The 26,321-nt window shown below is 37.9% G+C and overlaps 1 protein-coding gene and 1 long non-coding RNA gene across 4 annotated transcripts; one reads left to right on the forward strand and one right to left on the reverse strand.

The window, feature by feature from the left end:
- Positions 1-925: 925 nt before the first annotated feature.
- PCNP (PEST proteolytic signal containing nuclear protein) lies at positions 926-19,450 on the reverse strand. Of its 3 annotated transcripts, XM_033433271.2 has the most exons (6): positions 19,291-19,401; positions 14,476-14,654; positions 14,238-14,400; positions 11,380-11,454; positions 7,858-7,913; positions 4,901-6,690 (listed from the first exon to the last, which is right to left on the reverse strand). In XM_033433271.2, the coding sequence occupies exons 2-6, from the start codon at positions 14,529-14,531 to the stop codon at positions 6,564-6,566; spliced, it is 477 nt and encodes a 158-aa protein (XP_033289162.1). In that variant the 5' UTR covers positions 14,532-14,654; positions 19,291-19,401; the 3' UTR covers positions 4,901-6,563. The 3 variants fall into 3 exon arrangements, with proteins under 3 accessions (XP_049566036.1, XP_033289162.1, XP_004272644.2); XM_049710079.1 differs by lacking the exons at positions 4,901-6,690; positions 14,476-14,654 and adding an exon at positions 926-2,094 and having other exon boundaries at positions 14,238-14,452; positions 19,291-19,450; XM_004272596.4 differs by lacking the exon at positions 14,476-14,654 and having other exon boundaries at positions 14,238-14,452; positions 19,291-19,449.
- Positions 19,451-19,550: 100 nt separating this feature from the next.
- Positions 19,551-24,472, forward strand: LOC125964459 (uncharacterized). The gene is made up of 3 exons (XR_007477504.1): positions 19,551-19,665; positions 20,516-20,742; positions 21,017-24,472. It is a non-coding gene; the product is annotated as an uncharacterized LOC125964459 (long non-coding RNA).
- Positions 24,473-26,321: the final 1,849 nt, after the last annotated feature.

The following is a 26,321-nucleotide window of genomic DNA, read 5'->3' on the forward strand; positions in this document are numbered from 1 at the left end:
AAATGCTCCCAAAGAGGACTTATATTTAGAAAAAACCCAAAAAATATTTATAACAGCACATTTGTATTATATTTTAAGAGTACAAGATGTGAATAAGAGTTCTATGTCCATGTGCAATAATTGAGTGGGTGTCTATTGCGATGTAGCCCAAGGTCTTTGGTCTGAAAAAGTTTTCACGTATCTGAAGCCCTAGCATGACAGTTAATTTGCCTTAGAGATACCTCTACTCCCCACTCAGTTCTCCAATTATCAAAGTAATGTAGGATCAATGTAGGAAATTTGGAAAGTATAGGAAAATGAAAAGAAGTAAAAAGTGAAAAACTAAAACCAATAATTATTGCTAACTAACAATGGATTCTTGTGGGGGTAAAGGGCTACAAATCGCCAGGGACTTTTCGTGAGCAAGTTGAATAAGGAATTTCCAAAATTTGTCTTCAGTGTGGTGATGGGCAGCTTGGTGTGCTGTTCTTCCCTGCAGCCAGCAGCTGTACCTCCTCAAAGATCTGAATTTCAGCCTCTGGGCCCCTCCTCTAAGATGTTGTCTTTTGCTTGTTCACTTATTCCCTTAGCCCTGCGGGTGGTGGTTTCTTCCTGCAGTTGCTACTTCTACTACACCGGAGAGTTCTCATGTTAATTCTATATATTACAGTTTCCCCTCATTGATAAAATACTGAAAGAGCTTTCAGCAAAATTCAACACCTATTTCTGATAAAAGTACTTAAGAAAATTAGGAATTGATGGATATTTTTAACATGATAAAATATGTAGTCCTAAAGCCAGGATCTTATTTAATAGTAAAATGCTGGAGATATTTCCACTGAGAAAAAGACAAGGATACCCATTTATTCTACTACTATTCAATACTGTATTAGCGGTATTAAGCAATGCAATTAGACAAGAAAATAAATTGAGGCACAAAAATTGATAAAGTAAAGCCATCTTTATTTGCAGGTGATATGATGGTACACCTGGGAAATTCTTGAGAATTGATGATAAAACTCAAACAATAAGGAGTTTAGTAAGATAGCAAGACACAGAATTAACATACAGAAAATTGTCTTCATATCTTAAAACAATAACCAGCACAAAATGATAGAGAAAACCTCATTTCAATAGCAACAAAGATGATTAAATATTGAGGAAGAAGCTTAACAAGAAATAGGCAAAACCCATATGAGAAAAAATTTAACACTCCCCCAAAACACAAAAGCAGACTGCTTCCTATTAGGATGGCTTAATATCATACAGATGTGTTAACTAAAATTAGATCTTGATCTCACAAATGCACAAGTATATATTCCAAATGGATCAGGAGTCTGTTTAAATTTGAAAATGAAACAATACAAGCACTAGAAAAACAAGGGTGAATTTATCTTTAACCTCAGTATAGAGAAAGGCTTTCTAACTATTAACAAAACAAAGGCAACAGAGATGAATAAAATTCACTACATTACAAAAAAAGGAAGCTTTTTGTATTACAAAGAACACCATAATCAAAGCCGAAAGACAATTAATAATTAGGATAAACTCTTTATAACATATGTATAAAGAGTTAATATATGACAAATTCTTAAAATTTGAGAAAGGACCAAAAACCCAATAGTAAAGTGGGAATGAAATAAACAGACTATTCATAAAGATATTCAAATGGCCCTTAAACATATGAAAAGATATTCAACCTCACTCATAGCTAGAGAGATGCAAATTAAAACTATTCTAACATGCCTTTTTTTTTTAATTAATTAATTAATTTATGGCTGTGTTGGGTCTTCATTGCTGCACGCGGGCTTTCTCTAGTTGTGGTGAGCAGGGGCTACCCTTGGTTGCGGTGCGGGGGCTTCTCATTGCGGTGGCTTCTCTTGTTGCGGAGCATGGGCTCTAGGCACACAGGCTTCAGCAATTGTGGCACGTGGGCTCAGCAGTTGTGGCTCACGGGCTCCAGAGCGCAGGCTCAGTAGTTGTGGCACACAGGCTTAGTTGCTTTGCGGCATGTGGGATCTTCCCGGACCAGGGCTCGAACCCGTGTCCCCTGCATTAGCAGGCGGATTCTTAACCACCGCGCCACCAGGGAAGTCTCGTGCCGTTTTTTTAAACCTATCAGATATGGCAAAAATTAAAAAGCATGACAAACACATTCTGCTGGCAAGGCTGTGGGAAAAGGCATTCATATATTTTTGGTGGGAAAACAAACTGGTACAATCCTTTTGTAGGAGAATTTGGCAATATCTAATAAGAGTAGATATGCACTTATATTTTGACCCAGCATCCTACTTCTGGGAATTTACCTGAAGGAAGATACACCCCAACGAGAAAATACACCTGCACAGGTTATTTGATTACAGCATTGTAATGGCAAAACATTGGAAATGACCTAAATGCCCATACAAGTAAGAGTAATTGCATTGACTATGGTATATTCACACAATGGAGTACTATGTAGCTGTTAAAAATTTTTTTGAGAAAGATCTCCATGAACTAGTATAGTTTCCAGGGTATACTATAAAGTGAAGAAAAAAAAAAGGATAAAAGAATAACTGTAGTATATTACATTTCATGTAAGATAAAAGGAGAAATAATAAACACCCATCTATTCATTGATTTAAAAGGAAACACAGGAAGGATAAACCAGAAACCAGAGATGGATTACCTATAGGGAATAGGTGTAAACAGGATAGAAAGGACAGGAGGAAGAGAATGAGGCAGAAATAGGGAGGAGTTACACTTTTTGTATCGTTCCAACTTTTAGACCTATGCTATTTCACATGCAAAACAAATTAACAATGAGCAGTAATTCATTATGAAACACAAACAAAACCAAACTGCATTACAAATGAGTAATACAATCATACTGAAAGGGGGAGCAAAGAACTAACCTACATAACTTTGTAAAATAGTATTTTGATTATGTACTCTTAAGACTAAAAAGGAAAGGAACTACATACAAATACTGCACTCTGGTTAGTTTTTCATAGGGAAATATATGAATTAATTCTGAAACTTTATGTGTATTCTAGAAATTAAGCAAATAAGTGAACAGATTATACATAGTCAGATTTCTTACTGTTGGACAAGAGTAGTAAGTAGAGAAAGGAGGAAGACTAGAATGTATCTGGTGTTGGTCTGGTAATGGAAGTATATGAACTCATGGAGATACATACAGTATACACATACATACACACACACACACATATAGATCTAGAAATTGATATAGATATATATACATACATATTCTAGCTCTGTCAAGTAGGCTAGAAGCAATGACACTTCACAACCAATGAGTACACTTAGTGCAGATTTTGATTCTAAAAGGAACCATGGATGCTTAGAGAAATCACTGATTCCAGGGTTAAAGAAGAGAAAATATGAGATGAGTCCAGAATATCTTCTGGTGCCAGAAATTAAAGATGTATTAAAAAAAAAGAATGGGGACATGTCAAAAAGACACAAGGGTCAATGGGGAGGGGTTTATGTGGGCAGATCTGGGACATTTTGAGTAACAAAATATATGATAGTAGTGCATTATAACCTATAGAATAACATAAGAATACACAGGCCCATTATCAATACAAAATTGAATAAAGAATGGAGAAGGAAATTTCCTCACAGAATTTGAACTACAAAAAATAGAAGATGAAAATAGAAAAATCATCATTCGGCAAATCCTACACTAACAATTGTTTCAGTAAAGAACCATGGGGGAAACACCCAAAAAACAAAAACCATGAATGTCTGCCAATTAGTGGGCAAAAGTATGAGAATACGATACTTACAAGAATTTTCCCATAAGATACTAATTACAAACAGAAAATTTACAACTTTGACATTGTATATATCTGGCAGATACCACCCTAACCAAGTGATCAAAATTAACATCACACTGGTAAGAGGACAAATTGACATCATGTGCTTGCTGATATACTGAAGACACATCCGTTCTGTCTTATTTTTGCCAAAAATGCATAAACTGAATTTGTGAGGAAAATCCCAAATTGGGAGATCTACAAATAATTGGCCTGTACTTTTCAAAAAGTCTAAGGTCATAATAGACAAACACTGAAGATTCCCAGATTAAAGGGGTTTAAGAGAGATGACAACTAAACAATATGTGATAATGTAGTGAATCTTCAACTACGGAGACATTAGTGGAGCAAATGGTGAAATTTGAATAAGGTCTGTAGAATAATAGTGTAAGGTGATATAATATTTTAATAATGTTAATTCCCTGATTTTGACAACTGTCCTGTGGTTGTATGTTATCATTTGAAGAACATGGAAGTACTTCACTATATTTTTGCAATGTTTTGAGTCTGAAATTTTTTCAAAATGAAAAGTTAAAAAAAATTAAAAAGTATCTTCATCTCAGCAGGGAAGTAACTTGAACAATCCCTCCACAGTATATCAAGCTAACCCTGATTATTAGCGTTAAGAAAAAAACATTTGAAATTCATAGCCTTCATTTGTAATTAGTCTAACTAGAAACGAACCTTAATTTTAAAATGTAGTTCGATCTTTTCATTTACTCACACCTGACCTATAGGGCAGCAGCATTATAAACATTAAGAAAATATTTAGAGATAATGGATGGCAGACACAAGTAAGAGAATACCTTCTAACACTTAGGGATTTTCAAAGGTATGCCTCAGCAGGATTTTCTACAGCACATTAATAGATGATACTTTGGCAGTAGAGGAGAGGGAGGATTTGGACTAGGTCTTTTTCTAACCTGAGATACTGTAATGTTCTAGAACTATGTGCTAAGTTAGGTAGACTCCAAAGAGCAATTTAAAATCTCCCATTACTCTGGCCAACAATCTGGGCAAGAGCACCAATAACATCTGTCTCTTCTTTGTTTAAAACAAACCCAGCAACAATTAAGTGTAACAGAAAATAAGAACACTGATAGAGTTGGACAAATTTATTGGTATTTTAGTAAAGACATTCATCTCAGTCGTTTTGGGATGTTATTTCAACATAAACATTAAAATGAACAAAAATGGGAAGTTTGCCTACGTTAAAGCAAGTTAAATTCATGTATCTTGATATAATTAAACCATGTAAGTAAGAACTAATCGTTCTATATACATTTCCATTGTTTTACTTGGGGCTTACTCTAAACTCATATGCAAGTGAACAAAGTATTAGGAATATATACAGGCTGCTTCTCTGGAGTTATTACCTATTAAAAGAGCTCAGAGAGTAGTTATCACCAATTAAACAGTATGAAGCTGCCTCCAAATCTAACATTGTAAGAGTTTTCAAGGAAATCATTATACTGTATGTTTCTTTTATGTGTGACTATGCTTTTAAAGATGTGTTCAACTGTCACATTAAAAAAAGAATTCATATACAATACAAAAATACAAAATAAACACAATCCTACAACACAAAGATTAACAAAGTATATGTGGTCAAAGATTCCATAAAATATGTTTAAAGATGCATTTTCTTTCTTTTTATTTTCAGTATCTAAAATGTGCTTTTAAAGAGGCCACTGGTTAATATGTATACAGTTAAAAGAAACAATATTATTGTGCTAAATAAGAATTCCTGTAATAAGTTCAAATCAAATTGGATTTCACAAGTTAGTAACATAAATGCTTTGATAAAGTTACAGAAAGTGCATCTTTCTTATTTTCCATCTTCATACAATGTTGCCTTTTTTTTTTGGTGTTTATATCCTTTAAAAAATAAGAACAGCCAAATATTTAACTATTATGTACATTTAAATTTTTGGTGGTGGTTTGTTATTTTAAAAGAAACAGCTTCCTTATGATTTGCCTGAAGATCTGGTGGAAATACTTACAGGAACTAGCTAATAACAAAAACCAAGAGAAGCACATTCAAAATACTGATTTACTTTGGTAGCAAATGGTTGTTCTTTGAAGACTATCAAAGGTAGACAAGACCCTTTAAAGTGAAGTGGGCTATTTTAAATACTCAACAGTTTACATAAAATTTTAAAATGTTCTTTTTAAAGAGCTAAGCATCTGTATCCACTGATAGCAATGCAATAACTAGTTTATGATGATTCGAAACAAAACAAATGCCCATTAGGAAAAAAAAAAGCTGTATTTTAATTTTTATCTAATTTACTTTCTCAGTCAATAGTCCAGCAACATTTTCCTCCCAATACAATACTCCCTTCTCTATAAGGCTGTTCCTGGGAGCCAGACTTTAGGTTAACAAGGGAGTTAAGTTAGAGAGTAACTGCCTACAGTTTAAATAGACAACTTTTTGCTTCCCTCTTAATGTGCTAGTAGTTGTGTCTAAAAAAATATGCAATTCTTAGAAAGGTACCATTTATGATTTTTTTAATCATCTATAACCTTTGGAAACTAATCACGTGAAACTACAAAATTAGCAAATGTCTTGAAATCTGTATATAAAACATAAATTACCTCTAATTTCAAATTCTCATTTATTAGTGTACCACTCAATCTTTAAAAAAAGAAAAAGAAAAAAAAAAGGCGGCTCCAAAGATAGTCTTATACCATTCTTTAAAAAAGGAAACTGTTCCTTTTAACTTTACACCCACCCCATACCCCAATTTCAAAACACATCATTTAATTGTCTTGGTCATGGACATTTCCAAGATGAGATTTTATATTTCGCTCCCATAGCTTCTGGTTATCAGAAAACCCATGCTTTCCTTTATTGAAGGAATTTGGTCCTGCTGATGTTGGTGTATCCCTGTGTTAAAAGAAAGGAAACTTATTTAAAATGTTATATAATGATTTTCGGGCTATGTTTTTAACTCATTCAAAACACATTTGTTTAGCACCTATTATAAATGCAGGCCAAACATCAGAAGCCTCTACAGATCTTTTTAAAAATACCCTTTACACAGACCCTGTCCTAAAATTTCAGATTCAGTAGGCCTCAGGAGAAGCCAGGTAAATCTGTAGTTTTAACAAACATCTAAGGTGATTCTGATATGCAGCAACCACTATAGTGGCAACCACTATAGTTTTAAAAACCGTTGCTTGTAACCCATTAACAGGGTCATTAAATCAATTTGGTGGTGGCTTGCCATCAGCATTTATAAAAAATGAAACAGAAGATGTCATTTTATGAACTCCTGTTTCAGTTTTAAATGTTTAGATATATGAAGATATATGTATCCTGGGTGTTTAGATTTGGTTATAATGCCAGATGTATTTACTTTAGGTCCCAGTCCGAAAGGGAGGCAGGCAGACAGCCACTGGGACAGTTCCCGTTTGAATCATAGATGAAGTCTGAAGACTGATGCTTGAAGACTCAGCACTTAGTTCTTTGGGAGAATATATACATTTGGTAGAAGTGGGGATATAGTATAGGTTGTTTTGAAGCCCAGCTTTCTTATTAGCCTCGAAGTTATCCATTTACACATACAAAGACAGGAAACTGAACATCGTGTTAACTTGAAATTTATGTTATTTTCACAATAACAGAAACAATGGAGGAAAATTTTTAAATGTTTTTGTCTTCTTTTTATATTTGGCATTTAAATTACTAAGGAAAATGGGACACATACAATCAAGATTAAGTGGTGGGAATATCTTAAGTGAGATGAGTGAAAGCCATTTTTTTATACCTGAAAAAAACTTTTAAATTTTATATCAGAAACATTTCTCATAACTGTTTATTTGAAAAAATTTAGATTACATGTATCTGAAAAAAAATAGCATTAGATTATTATTTTTTCTTTTCTTAAAATACTAATTTTCTTTTACCAGGAGAGTAATCTCAGAAAATAAAACTCTTTTGCCCAAATATGCAACAAAAGCTTGAACACTAATAGATTATGTGCAATTTGCAATTTATTCTTGCTCTTAATTCACTATAATTTTCTACAATATTATACAAAAATTATAATACCTTCCAATATTCTTCATCCTCATCTTTGCTTCTGGAGGCATTTCCTCTGGTTCACTCTGGAGAAAAATGTAAGACAGAAACAGAGATGACTGCATGTAGATAGAGCTGACCCTTGAACAATGCAGGAGGATTAGAGGCACTGCCTCCACAGTGCCACAGTCAAAACCCCGTGTGTAACTTTATAGTTGACCTTCCATAGCCACGGTTCCACACCTGAGGATTAAACCAACCTTGGGAGAGTGTAGTACTGTAGCACGTTACTGAAAAAAATCTGCATATAAATAGGCCTGTGCAGTTCAAACCTGTGTTGGTCAAGGGTCAACTACATTAAAATCACTTGATTACCAATAATGCTAAATTTTATATCTAAGTCTGAAATTTTGGTGAAAGGAGAAAATCATTTATCTTAACTACAGTAAATAAAACCCTCATGCTTCTAGTCTGCTGATTCTGCATAAAGAAAAAAAATTTGGTAAAAACTCGATATTCTAGGGACTCCCCTGCCGGTCCAGTGGTTAAGAATTCCGTGCTTCCATTGTAGGGGGTGCGAGTTCGATCACTGGTTGGGGAACTAAGATCCTGCATGCCGTGCAGTGTGGCCAAAAAACAAACCAACAAAACACAAGAACAAAAAAACCCCCCAAAACAAAAACAAAACCCCCCAAAAACTTGATATTCTAGAACTAAAACTATTTGTTTACTAGAAGCTACACATTGTGTTAAATGCTTTAATATGCACTGTCTTTGAAAACCCTAACAATCCTACAAGGTGGGTATGAGTATCATCATTCACATTTTGTAGGTATGGTAAACAAGGTTAACTTGTCCCAAGTCACAAAACAGCTAGATGCCAAAGCAAAGGCTCTTAACCATTTTACTGTATTGCTCCTTCTCAAAAATGTCTCCTTTACTGAAAAGACATCTTGAAAGCTCATTCTCTACTACTTTTCCATAGTTACAGCTCGTGAAAAGATATGTGACAAGTGTCTTTTAGATGTTTTTTAAGTATAAATGTTACTGGTGAGCTAAATATTATTTTTTACACAGTCATCTGCCAAGATCCAGCTTAAAGGGGATTTCTACTGGTCAAATCTGAGACAATTTGAGCATTATAACGTGTTGAATAGAGCCTACACTTATAAAAGCTCTTCCTTACAGTAAGAAACATTAAACATAGAAGGGATGAAAGAATGAAAAAAAATCACCATTCAGCAAACATCATAATAATTGATTCCGGTAAGAATCATCAATGAATGTTAACACTCATGAGTGAACACTTAAGAAATTATGTATTTTCACATATTCTTTTTTTAAATTTTATTTATTTATTTATGGCTGCGTCGGGTCTTCGTTGCTGTGCGCGGGCTTTCTCTAGTTGCAGCGAGAGGGGGCTACTCTTCATTGAGGCGCACGGGCTTCTCATTGCGGTGGCTTTTCTTGTTGTGGAGCACGGGCTCTAGGCACACGGGCTTCAGTAGTTGCGGCACGTGGGCTCAGTAGTTGTGGCTCGCAGGCTCTAGAGCACAGGCTCAGTAGTTGTGGCGCACAGGCTTAGTTACTCTGTGGCATGTGGGATCTTCCCGGACCAGGGCTCAAACCCGTGTCCCCCGTACTGGCAGGCTGATTCTTAACCACTGTGCCACCAGGGAAGTCCCCTCCACATATTCTTAAAACATATCCCCACAAGATAAATTTTAATTATAAAAGATAAAACAGTAATTTGACAGTAGAGAAATCTGGCAGACATCACTTTAACTAAATGATCAAAGTTAACACTGCCAGTAATGGGATATACTGACATGTGCTCCTGATATGATGCATTGAGAACTTGGCATCACTTCTGTGGTACGCCTGCCAAAAGGAATGTGAATCTAATCATAAGGGAACATCAGACAAATCCAAACTGAGGGACGTTCTACAAACTAACTGGCCTGAACTCTTCAAAAATGTTAACGCCATGAAATACGCAGAAAAACCCAGGAGTTGTCCAAATTAAAAGAGACTAAAGAGATACAACTGAAAAAGTATTTTTAAATTTCAAAATTAACTAAATGAACACACTCTTTGTACAATATATTTCAGGCTTAGATATATATCCAAGGTTAATTAATATGTGCTGCAGAAAAAGGAAGACCCAGATGAAGATTTTATTTCCTTTTATTTTTTTGGCCATGCTGAGCGTCATGCGGGATCTTAGTTCCCTGACCAGGGATCAAACTGGTGCCCCCTGCAGTGGAAGTGCAGAGTCTTAACCACTGGACTTCCAGGGAAGTCCCAGATGCAGATTTTAGATGCCTGTGTTCTTTTACCTAAGAGACAAGTTTATCCCTACCTATCATTACCATCTTATAGCAGAAAGAGTGTTGTCTGAACCTGTCTAAAATTTCTTTAAAAACAGGGAAAACAGTAACGTATGATGCAAAGAACATAGGACAAGAAACCAGAAAGCTCAGTTCTAGTTCAGCACTTGTGCACAATACTTATGCACACTTAATTTCTCCATTTGGAAAATAAGAATAACCATATCACACAATTCACAGGGATGTATGGAGGATAAAATAAAGTTGTGTGAAAAGATTCAAACTGTTAGGCATTCAAAGCAAGCCATTACTATTATGTAGGTGCTTACTATTTCCAGCCTCTCTACTTCTGCACATGTTGTCCCCTTCTTCCCACAATGTCCTTTCCTGATAACAATCTGTACAAACCAAAATGCTACCTAATCTTTTTTAAAATTTATTTATTTATTTATTTTTGGCTGCATTGGATTTTCGTTGCTGCAAGTGGGCTTTCTCTAGGTGCGGCGAGCAGGGGCTACCCTTTGTTGTGGTGCGCGGGCTTCTCATTGCAGTGGCTTCTCTTGTTGCAGAGCACGGGCTCTAGGTGCACAGGCTTCAGTAGCTGTGGCTTGCGGGTTCTAGAGTGCAGGCTCAATAGTTGTGGCGCACGGGCTTAGTTGCTCCACGGCATGTGGGATCTTTCCGGACCAGGGCTCAAACCCGTGTCCCCTGCACTGGCAGGCGGATTCTTAACCACTGCGCCACTCTGGAACACGTATATATTGACTAGATCTTCTGGCAGAATCACCTGCACTATTGTTATTCCTCATGGGGATACAAGAAGAAAGCACTATAGCTGCTTTTTAAAGCTGAACACATGCATAATGTCTCACTGAAGACTCCAACTATAAAAATTATTGAAGACAGCAGTATTGAATTTTCCTTTTTTTGGATCCTACATATTTCATAGCACACATATATATTATTACTCATAATAAGCATCTGTTGATTTGATTAAGTTCCTTGCCCCCCCAAAGTCAGTAATATTTTAAATAATCCCACAATCAAATTAAATAAACAGAAGAAATATCCAGATTTTGCAGATGTCATTTAAAAAACAACAACTGTTCAGAGCTGCAAAAAAAGTTCACTAGTACCATTAGTACAACTTGACAATTTGCCACTAACATCTTTCTTAAAGAACTTGTTAAAGTAAAACAAACAAAACCAGGTATCAACTTACATCTTCATCTTCATTAAAGGCTGCTGCTACTGAAAGGGTTTTTGGAGCAAGAGTTGGAACGGTTTCCTTAGGTTTCTGAAGAAGAAACATTAAAAAGAGTATAATATGATGTTTACACAGGCTTATTTAATGACAAAAATAATTTATCTTCAAAGATTCAACTTTATGTTTTCATAGAAACATACAGTAAGGAACTAAGAACAAACATTGGAGAAATCTTCTTTCTTTTTGAAAATGTGGGTTATCAATGGGTAGATTTTACTTTATTAATTATATGTCCATTTGTTTTCCTCCTGTCAAAGATTTTCTAGTTAGGGTCTATAATTTAATATCACTTAGCTAAAAGGTACCTGGTACAGGTAAGAGAAAATGAATATTAATACCTGCCCATAGTAACATTAAAATTAACCACAGTGTGCCTTGAGAAAGATATGAAGACTCATCTTTCTCTACTAGCTAGCTGCCTACTGGACAGCACCACTTAGAGCTCCCAGGGGTACTGCAGTGCTCATTAAGTGCTCAAGTCAGAAAACCTTTTCTTCAACTTGCACATTTTATTGTAAGGTCCTGTTAACTAGATCTCTATTAAACAGACTTAAATCTCCCCTGCCTTCCCAGCTTACTACCACACTACCAACACTAAGGCCCCTTATCATTACTTGCCTGAACTGCTGTTAGAAATACCATCTCCCCACCTTCTGTATTTATTTTCCTCTAATTCTCTATACTGGCACCAGAGTAATGTTTCTAAAATGCAAATCTGTTTAAGGCTCGAGACTCTTTATAATGATTCCATGGCTCCTCTAGAACCCAAAGAATAAAACCAAACTATATTATGGAGTACAAGTCCTTTATGATTTGGTCCTGTGGTCTTATTTGGGGGGCTTTGTATCCCTGCATTTGCCTACCAAACACTTCCTAACTATGAACAATTTCCTGAATGCATCATGTGACTTCACATCTAAACTGCCTTTGCATAAGTCTTTTTTTTGGCTGTGCTGCACGGCTTATGGGATCTTAGTTCCCCGACCAGGGATTGAACCCGGGCCCACGGCAGTGAAAGTCTTAACCACTGGACCACCACGGAATGCCCTGCATGAAGCTCTTTTTATCTGAGATGTCCCTTTGCCTCTTGCCTGCACTTAAAGCCAACTCTAGCATCACCTCACCAGTAAAACCTTCTCTGAACTGCTGAAACAAAATTAACCATCCCTTCTTGTATAACAGAAACACTTTTTATAAATAATGTTTGTTTTTGAATAAAAATGTTCATTTGGAAATTATGCATAGCGACTCTAGAAGCATCCTTTACTCTTAAAGATGTCATGTATTTGATGTTGTACATAAACATAAGACACAAGTAAGTATTTGTTGGTTGTCTATCTTTTCACATCATATAATCAAAAGCAACAGCTTCAACTATTTTCATATCCTACACCTCATTTCGCCAAGATTATGTTTACACTTTGGTTTACTTTATGAAAAAAAGGTCTTTTGTTTTCTAAAGATTGAAGTTTTACTGAATAGGCCTTTTCAAGCATAACCCTCCCAACTAAAATGATCAGCAATTACTAAATCACGTCAATGATTTAGCAAAAGTAGGGATATGGATATCTGATTTAGGAGGTGTGTTCAAGTACCGTAAAATCTATTATCAAGGGGAACACCTGTATGAGAAGTGTACATGAGAACCACATGTTTAATGACTATCAAAAAAAGTAAATATCTATGCAGGTAGGCCTATGCAACTTTATAAAAAACATATTAAACCAAAAGAATCAGCTCAAATAGGGAAAAGAGTCATGAAGTAATGAAGTTACAAGCTGAATGTCTTTTGTTCACACTAAATTTTTTAGAAAAAGGAAGAAAAGGAAAGAAGCAAAACAGCATAGGGTGGGAGTAGGGGTTCTGAGGAATGGTAGCTTTTTTAAAACTAGTGTAGCTCAAACACACTGACTCTAGTAGGAATCTGATCCATATCATATTTTTAAGATCTTTGAATGACATCTAATGAAGAAATCAAGCTGTATGCATCCAGGCAACTGAGCATTAATTTTCACAGAACAGACATGAACAAACAACTTAAAAGCAATTTTAAGATTATTCTCCTTACACAAGAATGTAACCATTTTCTAAAGCCAATAGCAATACACTATTCAAGTAACTTTTTTTCTTAAAGAGATCTGTTTAGTTGAACCACATGAAATTAACACTTCTGTAGATCAGAAATAGATAAATCTCTAAACTTCATATGCTTCAATCTAATACTTCAAATACTTTCCAGATACTCCAGGGTTAATAAGTATTAATTTAAGGTTTACATCTTAAAACAAGGAATCAAAAGTTGATCTGTAAAGGACTACTATCATAGATTATAATACTCAATGTCCATTTGTAGCTTCAAAGTAAGGCAATCAGGAAGCTCTTATTAAGCAGTATCTTACTAACATTAATCTTTTAAAATACAAATAAATGATTTCTAAATATTATTTTTAATATCACTGGAATTAAAAGATAAGAAAAATAAACTGAAACTCTAAAAATATTTTTCAGGTTTTGCTCAACTTAGGAAATCTTAAGGTATTATTACTTTATAAATCATATAGTCCCTATAATAGTTGTTCCTTCTCATATTCCAACCCCTTCTTAAAAACAGCTTTGTTGAGTTATAATTCATCCAGACCTTCCTTGAATATAGAGCCACTAATTTCTTAAATACTTACATGTAATAAGTTCATGCACCAATGTATCTTTTTATACATCTTTGTATACTTAATTTATCATAATCCAATAAAAGCACGTTTTGAAAACAAATTTTCAGACCCATAACAAATATAATATATAAAATAACAACTCACACTTGAGCCAAGTTTGATGGATATGGCTGAGGCTTTCTTTGTCATCTGACTACCTATGGCAAATCCAAACTTGGAGATCTTTGTAGGCTTTGTAGGGAGGTCTGCAGCTTCTTCTTCAGCTGATCGCTTCTCAGCGCTGCGACTGGAATTTTCCCCTCCATTACTGGAAGAAACAGTCTTAGTTTTCACAGGTTTTTCTGCTTCTTCTTCAGGTCCTGGTGAAGTCGAAACAACTTACCAAGATGAGCTATTTTTACTGAGCAGATTGATGGGAGCAGCAACCTCAAAAAGCATCGTTATAAAGAAGATACCTCTGCAGTTGTCACCTACTGAACCCAACAGTCTCTTCCACTGTTTGTTAGAGTATACAGCAGGAACTGAGATTGTGTGGCAGTAGAAGAGGCTCCCATGAATTAACTAGCATAAAATACAGAGCAATTTAAAATTATAAATATAGAGTTCACAAAAAGTAAGACCCTTCAACTAAACACTGTAAGTTGTACAATAATCTAGTTATTTGTGGAATTTTTCTTTTTATAAATTAAGATCTATAAATTCTATACAAACTGGTTTGCTGGCAGTTAGTCACATCACAGGATAATACATTTGACTAATAAAAAGTCTAATATTCTTCAATAACGTACTACTAGTTACACAAAGTACCCTGTTATGAACAGCCCATTATTACCCAAACTACAGTGTTAGTACAGCCTGGAGTAATCTTCTTGAATGATGTGTTCTTCCTGAACATTTCACAATTTTTAGTTAGAAAGGAACTTCAAGGAAGACTTCCAGGTCATCCCCTCTTGAGTAACTGCATTCTACTCTCAAAGCTTGATTAACATCTGTTTAGGCTACTCTTAATATCAACAATTATATTTAGGTTTATATATTATTTTTTCTCATGAAAGAAAGATGAGCTAATGATAATTTCAAACAGAAGACATACATATGTAGATATGGAATGCAAGATGTCTTTCAGTAATTTTGCTTCTTTATATTAATAAATGAAATTAGTTCTCACTTGAATATCTTAGGCCTGTTACACATGCAGCCTATTTAAAAACATATTGGGAGGTAAGACAGAAGGCTGGCTGATTATTAAATATTTTATTTTCTTTCCCAAGTTTACCAATTTACCTTTTGAATGTATTCTGCTACACTGGATGAATAGTTTATGGAGAAAGAGAAGATTCTCTAAGGGATGGCCCTGACAACAGCTAAGAAAACATGACAAAAAGCTAGAATGGGTAGAAAAGGGGAAATCAAACAGACTGACAAGTAATGAATTAAAAGACGGGATGTTATAGATCCCGATCTATATAGTCTTGGAATGATGGGGTAGCTAAATTAATAAACACTTTGAATAGAACATTTTATTTTGTTTACAGGAAAATAAAATGAACTCTTTATTACCTTTAGACAAGAGGTGAAAGTTTTAATAACAATGTAGGGGAGAAATTAAGCAGGATTAGGTTTTGGGATTTCCCTAAGAAGCAAAGACAGCACTGGAATAGTTGTCTGAGGTGCCATTCACTTATTTAGATATAAAATTACAAAAGCACCTGAAGAATGTAAGATTGCTATTCAATATTTGAAATACAGAACTCAATTTAGAATTTCTTACAAAAAAGACAGTATTATGCAAACATTTTTTCAGTCTACCACTAAATGCATTTATGCTAAATTTTATTCTGTATTCTATGTATAGTTTTTTTTTTCATGTATAGTTTTAATCAAGTATGAATTTTACAGTAAAACCCAAACAGTAATAACTACTTCTTCTTTGTGACTGACACACAGCTAAAACTGGAAACTCACTGGCTCTACGTATCAGAGCATATAGAAACACACAAAAAAGCCACTGGATTTACATATAGAAGCAATCTGTATACTAAATGCACAAGTCTGTGTAAACACAAACTCTGAAAAACATCAAAACAAATAGAATAAAGAACATTTAGTCTTGATTTTAGTGTAACTCTGCTCTTTGAACTGTGACTCAAGGGTTATAATTAGTCAAAATTTCTGGTTCTTTTAAAACCTATCTTTTCTTAATTCTAGGTCTCCTTTTACCCAGAAAATAATTCTGGAACAAAGAATCTAGAAAAATCAAAGCATAAATACGACAAAAAGTGAAAAACATAATTCTTACTATAACATTAATAACAACATCAAGTGTGACAACTAACTGAACTAGTATGTGCTAACACATGAAACACAATACTATCTGTTCAATCCTATGATTCTTAGGGAAGATTTCTATAGTGAATGCTCTAGAAAAATGTAGCATGAACAGGGGAGTTGGGAAAACTACTCTACCATTAATTAAGTAATCAACTGTCAGCAACTCAATTTTATTCACATCCGTGGTTCTGTCATCTGAAGAGGCAAACTATCAAGACCACTTAAGTGTTTTAAAGTCCATTAAGTGTTTTCCTTTAAATACAACATGTACTACTTTAGTTTGTATTCATTCTAAGCAAACAAAATGTGTAGATTAGTTAATGTGAAATCAAATTACACATGGTACTAGCATTTTTGGGGAGGAGAGGTGGGCCTTGGAGTACAAAGGTACCTTACTTTGAAAAAAATTACCCAATAAGTTTTAAGTCCATAAGGATACCCTTCATGACGCATTGGCATTCTGGTAACTTCTTCAACTGAAAAAAGGGTACATACCTATCTCTCTAACAGGACATATTCAAGAACCTCCTGGCACAATAAATGTCAATTTCATTAAAGTAGTTTCAGATAACTTAAAATAGCCTGAGGTGGGCATGATTACAATATGAATAGCTCTTCTCTAAAGCGTCTACTTATTTCAAGGAGCTACAAAAATTTAACCAAAGGGAGGGGAAAAAAATCTACCTAAAACCTTACCCTTAATATCATCCCTTCTCTTTAAGGTGAGAGCACCTTACTTACTTACTTCAAGTAAGTAGCTTCTCTTATTAACATAAATTCATGTTAACTATGTTAACTCATTAAAAAATACTTGTATTTCCAACTTACTGGACTGTTCAATAGGAGTTAAAAATCAGAATAATCTCTAGGTAAGTCCCCCAAGACAAACTTGATACTGTTTTAAAAATTTTAAAACTTGATACTGTTTTAAAAATTTGCCGTAAAATTATCAATTAAACAATATCCATGGTATGAATGTTTTAACTATGATTTCTTTGTACAATTTCATTAAAAATATCTGACATGCAAAAATGGTTTACATGTAACAGTAGTATTTTCTTTCAAAGGAAGGCACACCCAAGGCAAATTATGTAGACGTTATTAAGGGATATTACTTACTCTAAGTCACCAACAAGGAGACAATAATTTTTGATAACAATTAGCAAAGATAACTTTATATCACCCCTTCACAAATATATGCTAAAGTAGAAACATCAATATTCATACTACAGAGCAAATTATCCCTAACTGAAAGGGTGGTGGACAAATTATATAGTGGAACTATGCTGACACTTAAGGTATATTTGTTTTGTTTTGTTTGTTGGCCACCCGGCGCGCCTTGCGGGATCTCAGTTCCCCAGTCAGGGATTGAACCCCGGCCAGGGCAGTGAAAGCCTGGAATCCCAACCACTAAGCCACCAGGGAACTCCCTTAAGGTACACTTTGGCTCACATTAAACACATCTCAGATACTCAGTCAAGACAGCTGGAAAGCCATTCTCAAAGTTAAAAGGTAGTCTAAAAGTCAGATAAGATTCTTCAGGCTACAGATCTTTGTTTTTCCTCAAACTACTAATTTTTAAATGTAGTTCTACTTGATAATTTCCAAGACAATTTTTGACGGAAAAAATCGCTAACGAGGTAGCACTAAATGGCTTAAACTGTTGTTTCATAAACTATTTTACTAGTAAAACAACAATAACAACAACAAAAAACAAGACGGGAGGGGAGTGTGAAGAGGGAAAGGAGTTTGGGCTCAACTAATAGCACCGTACGTGTTTTTTAAAAAGGAATTTCTGGGTCCAAAGTAACTGAACATTACACTTTTCTCAATTTTTGTTTCCAAGTCAAATCACATTAAACTTGTTAGGAGGTCCTAACAGTTGCCTTCATATACTATTAATCTTCTGTATTTTCTCATATTAAATACTTTCAGGGATAAGACGTGAAGAAGAGTTAACAGTGTGGTACTTAAAACGTTCTAAAGACATTATGCTCAGCTCGCACGTGTTAAGTCACTAGCCTTGTGAGGACAAAGGGGCGGGAGGGCTGGAGAGATTACCGGATGTTTCTTTTCCTTAATGCACAAGACCCAAATTTAGAGGAGTGGAGGTGACAGAATAAAGATAGCTGTAACCTGAGTTTACATCGTAACAAAATACAGGAAGAGTCACACTAGCCTATTTAGCCACCTAAATATCTGGCGTGCAGTTAGCTGGCAACAGCCTAGCACAGAAAAGGCAGACAGTTCAAAGAAAGGCAACCAAACCGTAACCCTAGACCCGGCAGATTAAACCAGGAGGCAGGCAAAGATATTCCTCTTTCCCTCCATCGCCTTGACCCATCCCATTACAGGATCAGAACTAGGCTTGAAAATAAAGAAAAAGGCCAGGGTAGTCCACCTCCTCAGTGAAAAGGGAGCAGCAAACTAACTCCTAGGTGTAACTGAGAGGCCGGCACCGTCGGAAACTCGGCCTGCGGCCAGTTCCTGCGGCCACTGCTCGGTGACTCGCACTGTGCGAGCGCCCGTGTGCGTTTTGTGTGATTGCGTCCGCACCACCACTCCTAGTCCCACCCCGACTTCGGTCCCCCTTTCTGGGGCCCATCTCCCTTCTCTTCGGAAGCAGGGCCTCCGCTGGGGCCAGGAGGTGACGAACAGTGACCGGCTCTGCCCCGGCAAGGAGGCGATGTGGGCCCGGATGCCAGCAGGCCGCACCGGGCGTGCCCAGGGCTTGTGTGGGCCCAGCACCTGGCCGGGTGAGCGCCAGATCCGCCCTTCTCGCCCCGGCCTACTCCCCCCACCCAGGGGAGCTCAAAGAAAGGCCCAGAGCATCCCACGTAGCCCGCGACGCTGGGGTTATGTTCACCTCCGGCGGCTCCAGCTCGCTGCGGCTTTTCAGGCTTCTCCTCTCCCGCCTTTCCGTCCGCCATTTTCCCCGCCGCGGCCTCCCCTGCAGCCACGCCAAGGACGTCACGGCCCCGCCCAGCAACCATTGAGCTTCGGAGCCCGCCTTGGAAGCGGCAGCCTAGAGCGGCCCTAGAGAGTGAAGGGCCTCTCGGAGACTGAAGTGAATATGATATCATCGGCGAGCGTCCTCTGAGGGAAGGGCGGGGTAGGTTGAGCGGTCCGAGGACTGGTTAGGGACTTGACTAGAGGTGGGTTAGATTTTCATGGTTTACTGGCGGATTCAGGGAAGTGAGGGAAGGTGGGATCACAACCCTGGAAACGTTGGTGAGGTCAGGTGAGGTTTCTGTAAAAACTGGCAGACCGAAGCTAGCCAGGCTCTTTCATTCTGTCTGGTTTGCTAGATCACGTGTACCCACTCAAAAAAAAAAAAAAGGACCGAATTCTTATTCCTACCTAAAAGCAAAATCAACGTTTATCGAGCGCCCTATTGTGTCAGGCGCTATCTCGTTTAATCCCCATAATAGTCCAATGCGGAATTGCCCTCTTTTAATTAGCTGTGAGAGTTGAGGCCAAAGAAAAATTAGTCTAAGGTCGCGTAGGCAAGTGGTAAAACTGATTTTTCTACAAGCTGCAATTTCTGTGTCAAAAGAAGTTACTTTGTTACGTGAAGACCACAGTAGTTTCTGCCTTACTCAGAAACCTTTAGTGTATCCCCAGAGTTTGCAGAAAGAAGTCCAAGCGTTATACTGGGCCCCAGCCTAACTTTTCAGTTTCATCTTCGCTTTTTCTCTCTATATATACTGCCCTCTTGCTATACGGGGTCGGTTCCTTGCCTAGGGAACTGTAGTTTCTGGGTTTGCAGTACAATATACAGTGAGTGTTACAGAAATTGGTCTTACGGAGTCAGAACTTGGGTTGGAATCCCTTTACTGGCTGAGTAAACCTTGAGGGTTTCTTACTGTCTACAGACCTATGTTTCCTTCTCTATAAAATAGAAATAATAATAGTACATCCTCAAAGGGTGGTCCTGGGGATCAAATGAGATAATAAATTCCATATACCATTCTTTGATCATTGTATACTTCCCTCAATATGTGTTAAAAAGAAAAAAAAGTTCTCCCTAGGCGGCTCAAAAATTCCTTGACCACAGAGACCATTAAAAAAAATTTTTTTTTTCTTCACAGCAGTTTGTATTGCACATTTCATTTCATATATGAAAGGTGCTCAGTATTTGTGAATGGATGACTCCTCAGGCTCCGAGTCTGGAGAATGCAGAAAGAATCAAAGTGTGTTTCCCACGACAGAAACAGGGTGGTTTGCTGATACGGTGATTTGGTGATTTGAAGTCCCTGGTCCACCATCTATGACAGTATATGTAGAAGTGCCCAGCAAACTATTTTACACAGAATAGGTAATTCATGTTTGTTTTATTTTTCCTAGATGTGATCTTCAAAAGTTACTTAATCGCTGAGTCTCTTTTTTTTTTTGCCCGTACCAAGCGGCTTTCAGGGATCTTAGTTCCCCGACTAGGGACTGAACTCAGGCCCTCTGCAGTGAAAGCGTGGAGTTCTAACCACTGGACAGCCAGGGAATTCCTGAGACTCTTACTTTTAATCATGTTTTAAATGGACACATAGGGACTTGCCTGGTGGCACAGTGGATAAGACTCCATGCTCCCAATGCAGGGGGCCTGGGTTCCATCCCTGGTCAGGGAATGAGGTCCCACATGCATGCCACAACTAAGAGTTCACATGCCACCACTAAGGAGCCTACCTGCTGCCACTAAGGAGCCTATCTGCTGCAACTAAGGAGCCCATGAGCGGCAACTAAGGAGCCCCCTGCCACAAGTAAGGAGCCCGCAACTAAGACCTGGTGCAACCAAATAAATAAATAAATAGAGACATAAACATGTGATTTTTATTTGTAATTATGTATGTATTTGCTTATATATGCTTTTTTTGAGTTTTTATGTGTACCCATTTATTGATTGCTGGGAATACAGCTTATTGAGGATACATGACGTGATGCTTATACGTTTTTTTTTTTTTTTTTTTTGTGGTACGCAGGCCTCTCACTGCTGTGGCCTCTCCCGTTGTGGAGCACAGGCTCCGGACGCTCAGGCTCAGCGGCCATGGCTCACGGGCCCAGCTGCCTCGCGGCATATGGGATCTTCCCGGACCGGGGCATGAACCCGTGTCCCCTGCATCGGCAGGCGGACTCTCAACCACTGCGCCACCAGGGAAGCCCTGATGCTTATACTTTTAAATGAGAAAAATGAAATTTAGAGAGGTCACATACAGCTATCCAGTTCCATATACCACACTGCAGAAGTTAAGGATGGAAGATATTAATCCATTCACCTGTCTGTTCCATGAGGTCATATTGTGCCTATCTTGCTCACCATTGTTTCCCTAGGACCTAGATTATACCAGTTTTCAATAAATATCCATTGAAGAAGTGAATGCAAGCTTCAGTAACCCCCAGCAAATGGGTTAATGGATGAAAAGGCAGTGGAGTGCAGGGCAAAGAGCAGCAGCATTGACTGCATCAGACAAAACCGAATTTAGATTATAACCCTGCTATTTGCTAATCTGTGAGTTTGAACGGATAAGGTAATCTTACTGAATATATTTTAACTATAAAAATGTACTAATACTCATAGGGTTACTGAGAGGAATAAGTGTGATAATACAGGTAAAATTTGTAATACAGTGCTTGGCTTGTGGCGGGCACTTGCTTAATAGTAGCTATTGTTTGCAGTCTCTAAAGAGCTATTCAAATAATGAGTAAACAAGCTGAAAATGGAGAGTAATATAGACAACTATTATTATAATTTATGTAGGTTTTAAAAAAATTATTTATTTTTGGCTGCGTTGGGTCTTCATTGCTGTGCACGGACTTTCTCTAGTTGTGGTGAGTGGGGGCTACTCTTCGTTGCTGTGCATAGGCTTCTCATTGCAGTGGCTTCTCGTTGCAGAGTATGGGCTCTAGGCGTGCGGGCTTCAGTAGTTGTGGCACGCGGGCTCAGTAGTTGTGGCTCGTGGGCTCTAGAATGCAGGCTCAGTAGTTGTGGTGCACGGGCTTAGTTGCTCCACAGCATGTGGTATCTTCCCGGACCAGGGCTCGAACTGTGTCCCCTGCATTGGCAGGCAGATTCTCAACCACTGCGCCACCAGGGAAGCCCCTCCAACATATATTTATGCTTACTATATGCCAAGCATAGTCTGCATTTTTTTTAACATGAAATCAAGTACACTAAATCATCACCCTATGAATTAAGTGCTACAATTACTTTGTTTTTATAGAAGAGGAAACTGGGACACTGAAAAGATAAGTAAGGGGTGGAGCCGAGTGTGGAATTCAGGCACAGAGCTACAACAAATTAGAGAGGAAAAGTGACTAATCATGGTTTCACTAACCTTGTTTTTGTTTTTTAACTTTCAAATTTCTTTACAGCCCAAATTAAGATGAAAACATATTTCTATTCATCCAAGTAATCCAAAACATTCACTGGTTAGATCAGGGTTGGCCCCATGACCCTGTAATATTAAATTACCCAGTTGGGCTTGAACTATCTATCTGATGTTGTACCATGAAATACAGAAACAGAATTGCACTGGGTGTCAAGTGACAGCAGCTCATGGGCTTTGTTTTGTGTGTGTGTGTGCTTACATTTTTTAATTTTAATTTTTTATTTTTTTTCAAATTCTTTTCCAATTTATCACTAACGTTGGTTCTTAATTCAGCCTGTAATCCTATTATATTTCCCTATACCATTCTCAAGATTTAGTATACATCAGAATCATCTGAAAGGCTTCTCTTTTTTTTTGGCTGCATTGGGTCTTCGTTGCCATTCGCAGGCTTTCTCTAGTTGCCGCAAGCCGGGGCTACTTAACTCTTCGTTGCGGTGCGTGGGCTTCTCATTGCGGTGGCTTCTCTTGTTGCGGAGCACGGGCTCTAGGCGCGTGGGCTTCAGTAGTTGCAACATGCGGGCTCAGCAGTTGCGGCACGCGGGCCCTAGAGGGCAGGGCTTCGATAGTTGTGGTGCATGGGCTCAGTAGTGGTGGCACATGGGCTCTAGGGTGCTCGGGCTTCAGTAGTTGTGGTGCACGGGCTTAGTTGCTCTGCGGCATGTGGGATCTTCCCGGACCAGGGATCGAACCTGAGTCCCCTGCATTCGTAGGCTGATTCTTAACCACTGTGCCACCAGGGAAGTCCCTGAAAGTCTTCTTAAAACAGTTAAAACTGTAGTGCCATGGACAGAGTTTTTGATTCAGTAGACTCAGTGGGTGGGTCCCCCCAATTTACATTTCTAACTAGTTCCCAAATGATGAGGCTGCTAGTCTGGGGATCACACTTTGAGAACCATGACCCTAATTCACTCACTTTCCTAGACTGTTTCCCACTTTCTCTGCCCTCCCCTCAACTGATGACTTTGATTCTTATTTTCAGTTAGAAAATAATAGAAATCAAAACAGAACTTCTGTATATTCTCACCATATCTGTGGTGTGGTACCTGCGTTTGTACCTAGATTTTCTGTCTTCTTTTCTGTTACTAATGTAGTAAATCCCATCTTTCTTGCTTATATAAGGTTTCACTCCACTGTTTTATCAGATCCTCCCCACCCCGCCAACTACTGGATCATTTCCAACAGCAAACATACATGCTTTGTATCTCCCATATCTACAAAACAACTATAGCAAAATTAAAAACTCTTCTCTTGATCTCATAACTCCCTCTAGCTCCTTATTACTATTCCCCTTCATATAGTAACTCTTTGAAAGGATTGTTTATACTCATTGTCTCCAATATCTCTTTGGTATTTGGTACCTACTCTGCTACCACCCTGGTCCAACTCACTATTATCTTTCACCTTTGTTTCTGCATAGCCTCCTAGCTGGTCCCTCTCTTCTCGTCTCAATACAGCAGCCAAAGTGACTCTTTTAAAATGAATCAGATTGATTGACTTAATAAATTTTAAGGTGCTTGTTATGTGCCAGGCACTGTACCAAGTCCTGGGGATACAGCAGTAAATAAGACAGAAAAGGGAGTTCCCTGGTGGCCTAGTGGTTAGGATTCTGGGCTTTCACTGATGAGACCCGGGTTCAATCCCTGGTTGGGGAACTGAGATCTTGCAAAAATTGACACAACATTGTAAATCAACTGTACTTCAACAACAAAAAAAATTTTTTTAGGGATTTCCCTGGTAGTTCATGGGTAAGACCCCACACTGCCAATGCAGGGGGCCCGGGTTCGATCCCTGGTTGGGGAACTAGATCCCACATGCATGCCGCAACTAAGAGTTCACATGCCACAACTAAGAGTCCACATGCCACAGAGAAGATCCTGTGTGCTGCAACTAAGACGCGGTGCAGCCAAAATGAAAGAAAGAAAGAAAGAACGAACGAACGAACGAAAGAAAGAAAGAAAGAAAGAAAGAAAAGAAAAGAAAAGAAAGAAAGAGTAAGCAGTTTTAAAAAATGTTAAAAAGGACAGAAAAAAAAATCCCTGCCCTCATGGAGCTTGCATTCTAGTCATCCTGTTAAAATATCAGGAACGTGTCACTTTTTTGCTCAAGACCATCTGATCTTCCCATCTTATTCAGAATAAAAACCAAGTCCTTACAATGAGAGGCTTACATGACAGACCCCTAGCTACTCCTCTGACCTCATCTTTATCTCTCTTTACCCACTCTGCTTCAGCTACATTAGCCTCCTTGTGTCTTGAACCCTCTCTCAGGGCCTTTGCACTCATCATTCCCTTTACTGGAAATTCCCTTTCCTCGTATCTCCATAGCTCACTCTCACTTTCTTCAGGTCTTTGCTCAAACGTCATCTTACCAGTCTTTGTGCAAATTAGAAAAGGGATACCCTGTTATTGGTTGCAATCTTTTTTTTTTTATACATTTATTTTATTTTATTTAGTTTTGGCTGTGTTGGGTCTTCGTTGCTGCACGCGGGCTTTCTCTAGTTGCGGCGAGCGGGGCTACTCTTCGTTGCAGTGCGTGGGCTTCTCATTGCGGTGGCTTCTCTTGTTGTGGAGCATGGGCTCTAGGCACGTGGGCACGCGGGCTCTAGAGCGCAAGCTCAGCAGTTGTGGCGCACGGGCTTAGTCGCTCCGCGGCATGTGGGATCTTTCCAGACCAGGACTCGAACTCGTGTACCCTGCATTGGCAGGTGGATTCTTAACCACTGTGCCACGAGGGAAGTCCCTGGGTGCAATCTTTTAAGCACTTGGCTTAAAGGCAGATAGTACCTGTGTATGAAGAAAACAGTGCTTCTTCTAGCAAACATGGCCCTGCACCAGAGTGCATGGCTTGGAGAGGGTTGTATGGGTGTTCTTGCACAGTGAGCAACCTACTTAGAAGACAGTCCCCAACCACCTTGTATAAAATAGTAATGCCTCCCCACTCCAGTATTCCCCTTTCTCCCTTAACCTTCATATTACTTATTACCATCTGACATTTTCTATTATTTATGTCTTGTCTCCTTTCTGCCTGCCAGAATTTAATATCCATGAAGGCTGGGAATATTCTGTATTCCCACTGCTGTATCACCAACACCTGAAATGCTTCTGGGCACGTAGTAGGTACTCAATAAACATTTGATGAATGAATGAATGAGCCAATGAGGAAGATAACCTGCTAGACTGGGAAAAGTAAGACAATTGCTGTGATATGGAAATCAAGGAAGAAGTTTTTCAAGCAGGGAAGAGTTCAGTGAGATATTCATGGTCTTTTTTAATTAGTAAAAAGTGGCCACTGAATCTGGCTGGAAACAGTAGAACTTATGTAAGCACAGATCAGTTTTATCAAGCAGTACTCAAGCTGCACAGTTCGACATGGCAGCCACTAGCTACATGTGACTATTAAGCACTTGAAGTGTGGTTCGTGCAACTGAAGAACTGAACTCAATGTTATTTAAGTTAAAAAAACCGAAGCCGTTAGCTTTTTTAAAACACAATTCTGTCATTTTCGTAGGATTGCATTT

Source organism: Orcinus orca, chromosome 5 (genome assembly GCF_937001465.1).
Source record: "Orcinus orca chromosome 5, mOrcOrc1.1, whole genome shotgun sequence".
NCBI lineage: Eukaryota > Metazoa > Chordata > Mammalia > Artiodactyla > Delphinidae > Orcinus > Orcinus orca.